This window comes from Calidris pugnax, unplaced genomic scaffold (genome assembly GCF_001431845.1).
Source record: "Calidris pugnax isolate Ruff unplaced genomic scaffold, ASM143184v1 scaffold103, whole genome shotgun sequence".
Classification (NCBI taxonomy): Eukaryota; Metazoa; Chordata; class Aves; order Charadriiformes; family Scolopacidae; genus Calidris; species Calidris pugnax.
The window spans coordinates 15639179-15654582 of NW_015090990.1; the positions used below are offsets into that span (position 1 = coordinate 15639179).

Genomic DNA, 15404 nt, shown 5'->3' on the forward strand with positions numbered 1-15404 from the left:
AAAGGGGCTACTAACCTGGCTCTGTGATACCTCAAAAATCCAGCATGACCAGAGCTGTTGCTCCAGAGGAGCAGTACAGAGGGTCCACAGTAATAACAGAGAATTCAGCCCCTGTGCCTGAATCAGGCCTCTGGGAACTGCTCCTCACTTGGTTGCTTCTACAACCCCCTGCTGGGGTGTCAGGTGCTACAGCCAGAATTGAGCTTTAAACGCATTTCGTCTCTGTGGGGCTTCCTGGAGTGAAGTGCCTCTTTGTCAGGGGAGTTCCATTCCTCCAGGGTAGCAGAGAATGCACCACGTTAATAAATCTCGTGCTTTGTTTGCGCTACTGACTTACATTGTAAATTTGAGGTGTCAGATGCTGCAAAGCTCAGCAGTACACAAAAGATCTATTTAAAGTAGACCCTTCATAGGATCACTCTTGTTTTCTCCCATAATGAATGAAGTTAAGGCTCTCAGCCTGTCCAGTAGAGCATGTTAAAGGGGTGATGATCTTTAGAGCATCATTAGTTCTACGTAGATAAAGCTTTTAAGGCTTCTTTTACTGGTGGGCTACAAATGTAAACGCAGAGCAAAAGCAACACAGCAAATGAGTGTATAGGAAACTAACACAAGCCATCCTGTAAATAGGTATATTACGGCATCTCTCTGCTTTCACCCAGAATTGGACTAAGGACTTTGTAAACTTTCTTATCTTAATTACACTGTTATAAACCTGGAATGGATCCACTGACCTCTCTTGTTATTCTGGGTTAACTGGTATGAGAGTGCCTCTGCGCTAGGGCTCCTCTGTGAAAGCTGGCACATCTGGTCCCTGACATTTCATCCCCGTGGTGACAAAATCAACCCTAGTTTTGAACTGCAGTAAGAGTAGAAAACAAAATATATGTGACCTCTTACACTGATAGCTCTCACTAATACCAGACAACAGACTGGCACAAAGGTTGCATATTTCTGTGTAAGGAAGAAACCAGATTATGATCCTCCTGGGATTGTAGAGCAGACAAAAATAGAAGCCTTAATCAACCATGCAGTTTGTGAACTTAGTCTGTAGGGACATGTAAATACATTCAGCCAAAATCAAGCACTTAAACAAAAGCATTTATTTCTCAAAGAAACTGAGCAAGCTGCAGACATTTTGCCCAGTGCTCTACAAAGACAACCGATAGGAAGAATTTCTCACTGGGCTGCAATGAGAGATGTTAGTAAACACCAGTTTCATTGAAAGCATTTCTTTTCAGGCTGGGATATGATAGTCCAGGTATCAGCTGCTGTCACACAGGAAAGTGCCCTTTGCACCATTTTTGATATCAGCAAGCAGAGACCCTCGTGCAAAGGGCACTTCCAGTCCACAACTGCCCAATGCAACAGCAGCAAAAACTGCTGGTCAGTGGTAGCGTATAGAAATGGGAGTGAGAAAGCAACCACAGAGCAGGTAGCAGGCACAAGTGTAGGAGGGCCCTACACTGCTAGAAAGGACACGCTCTGGCTGCAGCTGGCACTGTCCTCATGACAAGCTCGGATGCATCTGTCATGAGGCAATACACCAGCCAGCAGGTTCCCCCTCCATCCATCAGATGCTCACCCAGCCCAGCACAAAGACTTCATGAAGGAATAAGGAAACCAAGAGTTTTGGGAGAACAACAGCTGGCACATTAAGTAGGGAAGAAAGGACTTAGGAAGACGTCACATGGAGCTTTTTAAGGATTAAACAAATGCTTTTCAAGAATGTTGTCCCTTGCTCTTCACCAATGTTTGAAGAAGCTCTTTATGTCTTACCTTCCCGAATGGCTGTAAAGGGCACTCCCTCCTCTGCCTCCAGCCTGATCATTTTCAGTGCCACCAACTGACCATTGATCCTGTCAGGTCAGAGTGGAAGATCACATGAAGCATTTCAGTGCTCAGCACAACAACATTAACAGTCTCCTGGGGTGCACCACGCAAAGAAAATTTCTAGGGCTCGCTCCCCCAACCAGGCCAAGCTCAGAAAGGAATTGCAAACCACTCCCACCTTGTCTTCATTAGCAGCAAAATGAAACTGTCTGGCGAGAGTACCACCGTTCTGCTCACCAGTTATTGCTATAGCATGGCTTTGGGCATGCTATGTGAGAGGGCACTCTGCCCTCACATCTTTCCTGCCCCCATGGGATGGCAGCATGGCCTCACCTACAATTTTTCCATCATGCAGCAATCCCTCATTCCAAGGAAAACCCTTGCTCCCTCCCTGATGCAGCTGGACTTGGGATGCTGCTGCAGAGCCAGGTGTCTTTGTGGAGCCTCCGTACCTGTAGTGGAGGAGTTCCCTGAAAAACTGGGATGGAGCCTTGCTAATATCCTGGCTAAAGGCAAAACTAGGCTTTTGATTTGCCTTGATCTTCTGGTAAATACTCTGAATTGCCCACCTTCAAGCTCATTCTTAGAGATTCCCTAAAGGGGTGCTTTCAGCAGGCACTGGGAAGGCAATAATGGAATCGGTGGTTCTTGCTCACCTGCTGATTCCCTTATACACAGTTGCACAGGACCCTTCACACAGCTTCTCTAGATGTACATAGGATGTGGCAGCTCCAAATGGGATGCCTTGTCTCTGCTTCATAAAGAAATTCATATGTATTTTAGATTGCTGGGTAGAACAAGAAGCTACTATGATGTCATTCAGTAATTAAATACTGATTCATGGCTGGAATAATCATAGGATGAAATATCTCCTTTCTGGCTCTATGGCTGCTGCACACTCACCCATTTGAACCTCTCCACAGCATCCTGCTCCTGCAAAGGATCAGCATAACTCCAAGGCCTCTGGCTCCTCCATCTCTGGAGGGTGTGGAGCCATGGGGGCTGCAGTGAGGGTAGAGGAAGGGATGCTCTGGTTACATCTGACAGCTGGCACAGGAAAAGAAGGCAAACTGTATCACTGGCAAGCCACCATTTTACTGATGTGATTCTTTCTCCTTGACTGCACTGGCTTTGAACGCTTAACATGATTTTCATCTCCCCCCCTGACCAGTTACAGATCTCCAGTACAGTTTCTCAGGGGAGAAGAAGGGGAGCAACTATCTGTCATATACGTATGTTATATATGTTACCTGTTTGCTATATGTATGTTCCTTTCCTGGTAAATGGTAGAGCTCACTCTGAGAACACAGGAAGATACAGCTGCCTTAACTGCAGGACACTTCTACCAGTATCCTTCTAAATGCATGTTATTCTTTCTTACCCTTGATTTATCTGTCTCTAGACAGCAATCTGTTAGGGCAGGGACTAAAAACTGAATGCAGGAGTGAAATTTCAGTTTAAATTTATGTCATCTTCTCCTCCTTAACCCCTTGCCCCTCCCCTTCCTCACCACTGTATAATTTACACAGCCTGTTAATTTGGCCCATAGAGCATAACCGTGCCATAAACTATAAAAATAGTAGTAATGAATGGCAGGCAGCCTGCAAGCTCCTCCTGAGCAGTGACATTGGATGGGTGCCTGCATTATCATTTGACTCAAATATAACAGGATTTGCAATCCATGGCATGCTGCCTCCTCCAGAACTGTAGGTTGTTGGCTCCCTCCCTGTTTTACAATCCCTCATTGGCATAGAGCTTGCTAGAGTGCAATCTTCTTCCCGTTCATCACATCAAAGGCATTTATTGTCATCTAAGGCGTACAGTCCTCTTTCAGTAGCTGCACAAGCCTGATGCTGCAAAGTTTGGTGCTGTCTGGTTAGAAGCAAATGTGAATGTTTTGCACTCGCACAAGAAGGGGAAGAATCCAAGCTTAACCTGTCTCAATTCAGAAGTATCACGCTGTGATGTTAAATACCTCTGCTGTAGACGCTGCTTCCGTGCGCTGAAGGCCTTGGGTGTGTTGGGAGCCCCTTCTCTCTGAACAGCAGCTGCAGCATCCTGGTCTGACAGCACTTGCACACAACATGTCTCCCATGTTGTCCTGTTTCAATTAAAGTCTTTCTCTTGTTTTCTCCTTTGCTCCTCCTCATCCCTCGGTCTGTAGTAACAGTTCATGTGACTCGCATGAGGTCTCTGCCTCAAGCAGTCTTGTGATTTCTGCAGTTTTTCTTTGAAAGGCCAACGCGCACCCCTGGAGCAGCTCCATTGAGTTCAGCTCATTTGGCACGTGCCCTCCAAAACCAGCCAACATTTTTTCATCCCTATAGATGGAGAATTAAGCAATAAATCCAGACTTTCTGCTCGTACAAATTTATTTCAGTTAAGCAACGCTGGGTGTAGTGTGTTAGGTAATGAAGTGATAGGTTTCATACAGGAACAGGCCTTGACTTCCCTCCATGCCTGTAACAGTTATGGTCCTATATGCCATCAGGCTTTAAGTTGAGCTATCTGAGCAGTGTGGCTGAGTCGTGCTTTTACAGCAGGAGCTGTACCTTGACTGTCCTTGCTTCAGCATTCACGTTCTTAGCTGTGATGCTGTGGCAATGTCAGCATGGGGAGCTGTCTGTCTCTGTTGCATAAATAATGCTTGCATTTTAAAGGAATAGAAAGATAAATGCATAAGAAGTAAACAAAATAAAATTATACATTTTAATTCATATGAAGATTATTATCTTAGGTACGTTCTGTGTCAGGGATTAGGAGGGAATTAACTCTGTTATGAAGAAAAATCATCCAGCTTTTGCTGGTAAATGAAGAAAGCATGGGAATTGAAAAAAAATTATTGAAAAAAAAATAAGAGTATTCATTCCTGTTAGCAGAGGAAATTCTGTAATAGAAAAATTTAATACTTATCCTTAGAAAATGTAAGAGTTTATAAAGGAGAGCCTGTACTTGCCTTCGGAACCATAGTTTTTAAAGGAAAGCTTCAGGCAATATAAGAAATAGCGCACTCGTTGCTGACATAACATAAAAAGGGCCCTTTGCAAAGCTTATTCAAGTAGAAACGTATAGATAGCATGTATATAGAGAGAATTATGTATTTTAAGCATATTTGGTAAAATTTGTGCATGTATAAAAGCATACGTAAAATGTGTGTGTGTGCTATTAGCATGTACACACGTACCTCCGCCTCACTCTAAATGCAGAGGCGGCTTTTCCTGCGGGAAGGCTCTAGGTTAACCCTGTCAGAAACCCGTGGTGCGCCCATTTAAACCAGCAGCCAGCCTCAGAGGGTTTGTGGCGTGGGGAGGGTCGAGGATTACTGCTGGTTATCGGTCAGGGCTCCTGGGTAGGCCACAGCCTTCTCTTTTATTTGTGCCTCTAATATTTTAAAACCTATCTTCGGGTGCCTTCCTTGCACTCCGGGTGCCAGCACCGTCACGCTGGCACCGCACAACCGACTTCAGGCTCTCCTCTTGACTGGCCTCGTAAGCGCTGGGATCACCCGCTCCCTGCAGGAGGCCGTGCCGCGCCGCTCCCGGCGAGCGGATCTCGCCCTGTTTTGTCCCGGGCGGGGACCCGTCGCCGGGCCCGCCCCCCTCGGGGCTGCGGCCTCTTTACCTGACGCCCTTGCGCGCGCGCGCAGGCCGGTGACGGGCTCCGCCCCCTGCAGGAGGGAAGCCCCGCCTCGCGCCCCCGCGTGAATCAGCTGATCTGCGCCCCGGCGGCGGGACGCGGCGCGGTGTCGGGTGAGCCGGCAGGCAGGTGCGCGCGGGGGTAAGCGCGGAGCCTGAGTCACGTGGGGCCCCGAGGAGGGGTGGGTGCACGCGCGCGCGCGTGGGACGTTACCCGCCCCCGCTGCCCCCCAACGGCCCCGTGCAGCCGTTAGTCGCACGCGCGCTCCCTCAGCCCGCTAACGGCCTCTCGCAGCTGCCCCCCGCTCCTGCCTGGGGCGTCTCTCCCCTCAGGCCGTCCCGCTGGGAGCAGCTTTGGCAGGGCAGGGGCTGCCCTGGCCGCAGGGCAACAGGTGGGGAAAGTTTTGGGGGGGGTGATGGTGGTTTTATGAGGAGCAGCGGGGGAAATGGCTCCCCTGCCCTGAAAGGAAACGGGGAGTACAGCGGTGTGGCGGGAACCTGGTTGGCCGGAACGCCGCGGCCCCTGCGCCTCCCACACCTGAGCTTTAGGGCGGGAGGGGGTGTGCTGTTGTATTGCACCGGTGATCAGGGAACAGGCCCCTTCTTACTAGGAGCTGGGCTTGAGAAGCTGGAGGAGAGGATAAAGAACAGCTCTGACTGAAGGTGCTGGCCCACCAACTCTTCTTGCCCTGTTGAGATTTATTTCTGTAGATTCCTAAAGGACTGTTCTCTCTTGATGGGGAAAGACCGTCTAAGCTTGAAATAGAGTACCTTTTGTCTGCTTCCACTTTCGTTTCAAAGTCCTTTCTCTTCGCATGGCTTGATTGCTCGGGAGTAAATGCTGTTTCAAATGTCGGATTCTATTGAGCAATAATCTAGCGTGGTTTTCATATTGTTTACAGGTGAGGTAGGCATACAGTCACAGACTTCCAGCACAAAAATATTTTGGTGAGATGCCAGGGAGCAACTAGAGTAGTTGTAGATGACTGGTAGTTTATGTCTGATGTCAGGAGTTTGCTACCACTGTTGTGATGCAGTGACTTATGAAAGCTATACTTGCCATGTGTCAGTTTCTACGGAGTTAACTGTTTTCAGAAGGGGAAGCACCTCAACATGTGCTACATTGAGACCATGTAATTTCAAAAGAAGAGGAGGAAGAGATGTTCAGAAATTTTTGAATCTCTTATGAGTTTGGTAAACTTTAAATTATTCATTACATGCTCTAGCAGATAGTTTTCAGCTGTGTTCTTTTAGCTGAGACTAGGCCCTTTTTGTTCTGTTTTTTTTTTTTTTTTCCTGACTCTTTACTGTTATACCTTGATTGCTACCATCACTCATTCACTGGAACTGGTATTAAAAGCTTTGAGCCCTCATCTGAAGGGATTGCTGCTGTCTTTTAGTAGCAAGTTGTTTTGCTTTGCTCTGAGCAGATCTTAATCACACAATGGGAAAAACAGTAGTTACACCTAGTCAGTGCTGACCAAAACACAAGGGCTTCTTGAACTAGTAACCCATTATATGTGAACCAGAGTTAGCAATAATAAATTATGATATATATCTAGACAAGACTAATGTTGACAACTCGGTTTTGAATTAGGAATCTTGGAGGTAACCTCCTTTAGAACCTGAATAGATGATTTTGTATAACAAACTTGCAGTCTTGGTAGTGCGAGTTGTGGCTAAATATGGTATATTAAAAGTGTGTTTGTAAATATGTAAGTAAACATGCCTGAAAGTTGTACAAGTATTTGTAGTATTTATTAACTGTAGCAGGTAAATAAGCACGTGAGGCTGATGGGAGTTCTTGTATTTCTGAAAGTCAGGGTCATACCAGTTGTTTCTGTTTAGCATTGAATTTTATACCTATGATGCTTATTACTGAGTGGTCAATGTCCAGTGAAGGTTGTTGTCCCATAATAATAAGAGTAATGTTTACTCCACAGCACTCCCTGCCGTAGCAGTTATTATAGTGTGGTAGTGTTTGATTTCTGGAGAATTTGAATTAGCATTCTGCTCTGTAAGTGGAAAGTATGACATCAGTGTTACGCTAGTGACCATCTGTCTGTAACACAAATCCATTTCATAATTTGGCACTATTTGGCACTCTTTGCTTTTTCCCCTCTTACAGTGTTGAAGCAAAAATGTAGAAAGTAAATGTATGGGTGTAGAAAGGAGGTAAGTGCAGGTATTGGTGTCATGCTGATCTTCCATACCGTGGGAATGATGTGTTGTGCCTAGCTATTCACTCCTGTGAACATTAAACCTAAAACCAGTTCAGGTAATCTTAGTGGAAAAGAAATAACATATATGTAATGCTACAATGTAATATTATATAAATGTGAAATTAAATGAAGATTGGCAAGGAAAAGTGTATATTCCTGTTGGGAGGAAGAAATTTTCTATTTATAAGTATTTAGTTTGTAGCTGTGACGAAATTACTTGTATTTTGTATTAGCTGTGAAATGGGAATAATACTGTGCTGTCCCAGAAGTGAATGAAAACTTGCAAATTATTTGTAGATGTTGTAAAGGTGTCTCATCTTTGGAACGAAAACGGTTTGACTGTCATTTTCCCTAATATGCACAAATGTTTAGCAATGCAACCTTAAGTGTGATTTTCGTAAAGAAAACAAAATTTGTTGCCACCATCATATCACTCTCTTAATTTTTAGTCCACCAGTATTGCAGGTTTCTTACTTAATAATTACACAAATAATTTTTCAATTGGGCCTTCAAGGGAGATATTGCAGAACAGCTTATCAGGTGCCTGGCCCTAACATTGTTTAGTTATAATCAGAAGTTTTTGTGAGAATTACAGTACATTTTTGTGCATTTGAAGTTCATGAAAAGGAAAGAAATGGAGTCCTTAAAAAAATAAAAATAATTTTAAAAAATCTCTTAATTATAGAAGTGAAGAATTTTTAGCCTCGTCCCTGATCTTGAGTAAATATATACGATGTAAATGATTATTGTTTGCTACTTTGACTCTATAGATAATTATATTTGAAACTATAGTTCTTCACAGAGAAGAGCCAGCATTTTCAAGAAAATGAACTGTAGGGTTAGGTGGCTTTGAGTAGGCTAAAGAAAACCTCAAATGTACTTACTCTGAGCAATAGCACATCACAAGGTTAGAAGCTCTGAAAATACACTTCTATTTTCCTTTGATGTTTAATCAACACCTTTGTTACTGAAGTAGTGCATGGCAGTTTCCTTATATTTGTGAGACTTTGTTAATATTTTAAAAGTTAACTTTTACAGTTGTAGGTGGGGTTTTTTTTCCCTTTTTTTTAGTTGAGGAACGAGAGACAAGAATGTCTTCAAAGCAGTATCTTCCTGGTGACAAGTGGCAGCTTAGTGTGTATTCCTAGAAAGTGTGTTCTGATTTATTTTTTTTTTTAGAGCAAGGTGCATATGACTTATCACAATACTATTATATCATATTAATTTGATTTCATATTTTTGTGAATCCTTATCTTTTTGTGATAAGCTCTTTGCCAACCGTAAAGCCAAATGACTATTTTTAGTGTCCTGTATTTGGAAAACTGAAAATATTTGGTATGATGTGGTGTTGTTTCTGTCTATAAAGGTATACTTGATACCTCATTATTTAGAGCAGTCTAGTGAAAATGTTGGAATTTATGTTGGTTATTTATCAGCTTGATCATTCACTGTGTGAAATGAAACTTCTGTATGCAATTTATGGGTTTGCATATATTGTCTCTTGTAATCAAGACTGGCCATATTTTATTTCTACTTTCTGTATGTAAAAGCTTCAGACTACTCATTCTGGATACTTTCTTGCAGATATATTGTCATAAAAGAGCATTATTACGTAATTTATTTTCTGATTTTGTTACAGTGGGTATCGGACAGCAACTATAATAAAGCAAAAGAGTCTAAAGAATTTATATATTCAACTTATTTTATTTGAATAAATATGATTACACGCAACTGAAATTTTTAATACTTCACCTAGTAAGGCAGTAGTTCAAGGAAAATTAGAATCCTTTCAATAGTAAAAAGCTAAACAGATTATAAGAAGCAGTGATTAAATGTAGTTTTGTTTTATTACAAGAAAAGTAATACAAAGGTATTTTCATGAAGATGGAAAGGTGCGAGGGTGAACTTGCAAAATGCAAAATTTGGAAGGATAAAAGCATAAATACAGCAGCCACTCTTTTCTCCTTGGCTTCTGTGGTCTTATAAATATCTTCATAGATACTCTGCTACCAGTTTGCATGAAGAAATGTTTCGAACCCTTAATTGGCTTTTTGCATTTCTGCACAGGCTTTAATAGAACTATACCTTTTAATGGTAATATGTTCTTCGGTTCAGGAATATGGTTATGAATTCAACTTATCCATTTTCTCATCCGTTTTGCTCATACAAATCTGTTTACCTTAGAATTCTATGCTAAAACTAAATCTATATCTTATATTAGACTGACAATGGACCACTTATCCTGCTTTGATGTTTCTTGAGTGGTATACTGAGAATTAGAGAGAGAGATTGATGTTAATTTTTGCCTTTGAACTAGGTTTTGTTCAGTCTGTCCTTACAATAGACCTATTGTGAGATGAGTAGGTAGGGCAAGTATGGCTGTTTAGCTTTTGTCTGCCAACTCAGTGTGAGTGAACTAAATATTTCAGTCATCCTAGTGTGGGATTGCTTATTTATTTAACATGATATCTAAAGCTTTGCTTGTTGTTCATTGGTTGAATTTTTTCATTTACTTAGGCTTAACATTACTTTCAATTAAGTAGCTGTTTTTTATGCTTTACAGTTTGTGGAAATTACATCGTTCCTTTTGAAAGAGGAATGATTTGTTGGTGATGGAGTGCTGCCACTGACAGATGGACTCACAGGAAAGAAGGTGAGAATGAACAGCTAGGTGAAGCCACAGAGGGTCCCTGAAATATGCCAGCTCATGATCATCCTGTAAAATGATTATATAGCATCAGTGTAATCTTTATGTAACTTAGACTAAAGGGAAGAAGAGGAGTAACTTGAGTTTCATTTATGTCTGGAACACTCAACTTATTACAACAGCAACTTCATTCTTAAGTTGATTGTTGAAACTTGTGGAGGGATAGCCACAGGCTGGAAACTTGAAAGTAATGTTCTCTGGTAAACAGGAAGTCATATCTATTACCTGCATCTGTGAATTTTGATTCTGGAACAATAGCCCTGCAGTAGCCTATTCTTTTGCTCCTTTTTTCTTCCACTAATATACCTGACAGATGTCAGATGTTTTGGGGATGTAAAATTAGTGTCCTGTAATAAATCCTGGACACTGTTCTCTGAAGCCTTATCAGGCTTTGGACTTAATTTTAGTGCATGGTATGTTGATGAAAACTCTCTGTTATCATGTGTGCTTTACCCATCTTAGTAGAACCTTTATTTTGATTTTAGCTAAATGTTCTACCTATGGTCTTGTATTTTTCTAAGTTTTTTTTTTCCTGGCCTATATATTACTCAGTTCCTTTTTAATTTACTTGTATTCTAAATACCAGTTCTTTGTATTTAAAATGCAAGATTGACTCTGCTTTTTAATACTATGTATGTTGTTTGGATTAAATTACTTTTGTGAATTTTATAAGAGTTCTTGGCTGTCACTTCTGTTATGTGGGAAAAGAAGAGAGATTGGGCATGGGCACAGGAGCTGAGAGAGACATAATTCTATCACTTAGTAATTCTCATTTTGAATGTTTTGGAGGCAGATAGTGCAGAAGTATTTGTTGTCCTAGGTACCTCAACTAGCAAAATTTTTAGTTTAAAAAAATCATCAGTCTGCATGAATAGGGTCTTGTGAATTTTGAATATGTTACTTCCATAAGTTGTCCACAATGCAGCCCATCAGACTAGCTTTTTCTGGTTTTGCTTCAGTATTGGAATACATTTGGGGTTTTATGCCCTTTCTTATAGACAAAGATTGCAATTTTGTCAAAGCTCTTCTCGCTGCCTTAAATATTTAACTTTACAGGTTCATGCAAAGCTTCAAGAACTGATTTATGCATGGAGTAAATTGCTTGATTGGTGGGAAATGAGCTAAACCTACTTTTTCCTGCAGGGTGGATAGCAATCTATTCTATATAAAGTTTTAAATTAATTTAAAGAAATCTCTTAATTTAACTTGAAATGCTGTCAGTCTATATAGGTGTTTAAAATTACTTTGTGTGTATGTTTCAATCCAGTGATTCCACAAATTGTTAAAACTATGTGCTTGTTGTCAAAGTTCTGAGGAATTTTTTTCTTTTCCTTTGTTCAATTGATTTGAATGACTGGCTCATTTGAATCAAAGAAATTCATTAAAAATTAAAAGTGGAAAAAATAACCCAACCAAAACCTCATTTTTGTGTCTAAAGGTAAAAGTGAAAGTATAAAGGATGAGCTCTTATGGCTATAATGTTCTGAAGACATTGTGAATGGGAGCAATTGGTTCACGGGGAAAAATCTGTACACAACACATCTTTTGCTTAATTACTTTTAAAGCAAATGTTGAGATGTTTGTGTATTTCTAGCATACTTGGTGTTCTATGTAACTGATAAAAAACCATGGTTATAAGGCTGTTTTTCCTGCATTTTGATTTCCAAAAGCTGAATAATACAAAACATGAATAAAACCTAACAAACCAGTAATGTTCCTTCGCTTTCTAACATAGGAAGAGTTAAAATTATACATACCACTGTTCAGATAGGAACGGAGTTGCTTACATGTGGGTAGAACTGATGCCACGATCTCTCTCAGCATACAATGGCAGAATTGTGTATTAATTTGATGTCCCTGCTGTAAGCAACAAATACAATATCTAATATAAAGGCTATATCAGTTGTGAATAAATGTGTCTTTAATAGTGACAAGATCAGCTGCTTTTCAGGCAGTAAACTACAAATGAAAAAGAAAGCTAATGATTTCAAATAGAAGGTACTTGTTTTTTCATTTAAATAACATTTAAATTAAGATTATCAAATTGTAAATGAGATACATTGACTTCCTGAAATTAAAACTAATGTAGGAAAGACTTCGTAGTCCAGGCATATGTGAAAAGCAAACAGTGCATTGCTGAACCACAGAAAACTTCAAGCTGACTCGTGATTTTCTCCAATCTTTTTGTAGCTCAGAAGAGGCAGAAGGAGCCAAAGAGAGAGGCCTGGTCTATGTTTGGAAGGCTGGTTCCTGCTCTGTAACTCCAGAAAGGCTTCCAGGTCTCAGTGGAAAGACTGTATTACAGGCAGCCCTTGGAATACATCATGGGTTACTTCTAACAGAAGGTAATAAACATCTTAATTGTAAAGATTTGAGCCAATAACAAACTTTAGTTATTGTCAAGTTTTCTTCTTGTAGACTTTTTCTTTTCATTCTATCTATGTCTCATATACAACTTTTAAACAGTTAGATTTTAAACTTTGCCAGTATTTCCTTCTTAGTTGTAAGTTACTTAAAACTGTGTTGGAATAGTAATGATATGCATAGTGTATTTTTTCATACTTTTTTTCTTTTAACAATGGCTCTGTATTTGCTGTTTAAAGATGGTAATGTAATCTGAACCATATTCACTCAAAATGACATTTCATGTGATGTCTTTCATTCAAAAAAGACAGTACAGCAAGAGGTTCTCTTGATGTGTAAGAATTTGGTTTCTGTGTGCTTCTGGAAAAATGCGTAGTTAACAGATGCATTAGAGTGAGTCTGGGTTTGTGAGCAGTTTGGCACTGTGAAACGGAGTGTTTCTAAAAGCCAGTCCCTTTGTTTACGTAGCTTGGTCCTTACTTGTACTGATCAATTGGCATACAGTTGTAAAGACTAAACTTTGATTTTACTCTGATGTTTTTGACGGAAAGATTCCAGGTTATTGGTGAGCCTAATATAAGCACCTCTCATCTATTGGAGTTGTGGAGCTCCACTGGTATTTTTAGAACATGTTTCTTTTGTGATTAAAAGGACTTTTTGCATGTGTGTTCTTTCCCCCTGAAGCATGTTGTTTGTGGATATGATTCACCATTTTCCTATCACTGTGAAAACAACTGTTCATTTTAAAAACAGATTTCTGCTTTCCTTTAGAATTAGCAAAGTATCTTCACCTGGCATTGCTGCAGCCTTTTCAGGTAAAGGCAGTGAAATTTTGGAGAGGCTGCAGTACAACATCAGACCAGTGGCAAGACACATTTACTCACCCCTTCCACTTTCCACCTGGTAGGGCAATCCTGTTTTGCTGTAGGGTGGCAAACAGAACAGTTTGATGCTAGATCTCTGTATGGAAAGATGAAGTGTCATGCTCTTTAAATGTTATTGTATGTCCTAAATAAGTTGTATGTTCTTAAAATAGAAAGGACCAACAAATACACTTAAGTATAGTAGAATTTTTAGTAGAAAAGCATTACTTAGTTCAACAGTGCATACACGCACAGGGGAACGTTAGTGTGAGGTATAGAATTTAAGAGCAGCAGTAGCAGAGAACAACCAGCAGTCTTCATATATCTATAGCCATAGATTTGCTAAGCCTGGAGTAAACTAAAGATCAATATGTGTTTATCTGAATCTCTCTTCAAATTTTTGTAATGGTTTAATTTCATTAGACTCATGCTAGGGTTTTTTTTGTTTGTTTTTGGTCTTTTTGTTTTTTTTTTTTTTCCCCCCAGGTGGAGAGGTCTACAGTTTCGGAAGTTTTGGTCTTTTTGTTTTTTTTTTTTCCCCCAGGTGGAGAGGTCTACAGTTTCGGAAAACTGCCTTGGAGATCAGGACCAGAGGAGCCATGTGTTAATAGTCCTGTCTTAGAAAATACTTTGCTTGGACATAATGTCATTACAGTGGCAGCTGGCAGCTTCCATAATGGAGCCGTGACAGAAAGTGGTGTGGTGTACATGTGGGGGAACAATTCTGCTGGCCAGTGTGCAGTCGCTAATCAGCCATGTGTGCCAGAGCCGCAGCCCATCAGTATTTCTGATTCTGAAACCAGTCCTCTGTTATCAGTAAGGATTTTGCAGCTGGCATGTGGAGAGGAACACACGCTGGCACTATCGCTAAGCAGAGAGATATGGGCTTGGGGGAGTGGCTGCCAGCTCGGTCTCATAACAACAACTTTCCCAGTGACAAAGCCACAGAAGGTAGAGCACCTGGCAGGACGTGTTGTGCTCCAGATCGCTTGTGGAGCCTACCACAGCCTGGCTCTGGTACAATGTCTCCCTGTGCAGGAAATGAAGCCTATCCCAGAGAGGTGCAATCATTGCAGTCAACTTCTTATTACCATGACCGACAAGGAAGATCATGTAATCATTTCAGATAGTCACTGTTGCCCACTGGGTGTAGCTCTGTCTGATAACCAGCCAGAAAACCCTGTCTTCTGTCCCTCGTTGGAGACCCTAGAAGGAAAAAGTGTAACAGGTAGCCAAAGTGAAGACTGTCAGAAACCACTTGTGGAAGAACATACACTTGTTGCTTTAGAATCTGATGGAGCGAGTATGCTTTCCAGCAATGATGGTCAGGAAGACAGTGGAATTTCTAGTCCTGGAAATATTCTGTTCCCAGACAAAAAAGAAGTGAAAGAGTACTTAATTGGTTTGGCAGATCACTCATTAAATGAGGGCCTCGAGAAGAACATCTGCACTGAACCTGAGCAGGTTGGTACCTAGTCATTAGCTCTTAATTTGCTACAACTCTTCTTGTATATGTGACAATGCTACTCTTTCCACAAATGAAAAATTCTGTTAGAGTAATGTAGCTGAGATATTTCTGTAGTTTCAAGGTGTTTCTTCTCTGTGATGGTTCTTCTGCTTTTAAGTGGAAGAGTTTTTGTCCTCCATCCTTGTTCAATTGTAAGCCTTTAATGTGAGCAGCCTTGACAGTACTGTAGTCTCTGCTCCTTGTGTTCCGCAGTACCAGATCCACATGAGCCAGTTTCCCATTCTCTAGCTGTTTTATGATGCATGGGTTTCC

The 15404-nt window shown here is 41.0% G+C and overlaps 2 protein-coding genes across 6 annotated transcripts in view; one reads left to right on the plus strand and one right to left on the minus strand.

The window, feature by feature from the left end:
• CDK15 (cyclin-dependent kinase 15) overlaps positions 1–3928 on the minus strand; it is a 107232-nt gene extending 103304 nt beyond the window's left edge. The window contains exons 1-4 of the mRNA XM_014954150.1: positions 3809–3928; positions 2737–2811; positions 2490–2584; positions 1780–1859 (exon numbers count right to left, since the gene is read on the minus strand). Coding sequence (XP_014809636.1) covers positions 1780–1859; positions 2490–2584; positions 2737–2811; positions 3809–3928 — 370 coding nt within the window. The remainder of the gene's footprint in view (positions 1–1779; positions 1860–2489; positions 2585–2736; positions 2812–3808) is intronic.
• Positions 1–15404, plus strand: part of ALS2 (ALS2, alsin Rho guanine nucleotide exchange factor) — a 58981-nt gene that overhangs the window by 12019 nt on the left and 31558 nt on the right. Inside the window, exons 1-4 of one of the 5 annotated variants that reach the window (XM_014954377.1) lie at positions 5522–5582; positions 10254–10343; positions 12588–12742; positions 14169–15088. In XM_014954377.1, coding sequence (XP_014809863.1) covers positions 10324–10343; positions 12588–12742; positions 14169–15088 — 1095 coding nt within the window. In that variant the 5' untranslated portion in view covers positions 5522–5582; positions 10254–10323. Of the gene's footprint in view, positions 1–5521; positions 5611–5739; positions 5861–10253; positions 10344–12587; positions 12743–14168; positions 15089–15404 lie in introns of those variants that run through there. The other 4 variants (XM_014954375.1, XM_014954380.1, XM_014954379.1 and 1 more) reach the window with 4 other exon arrangements.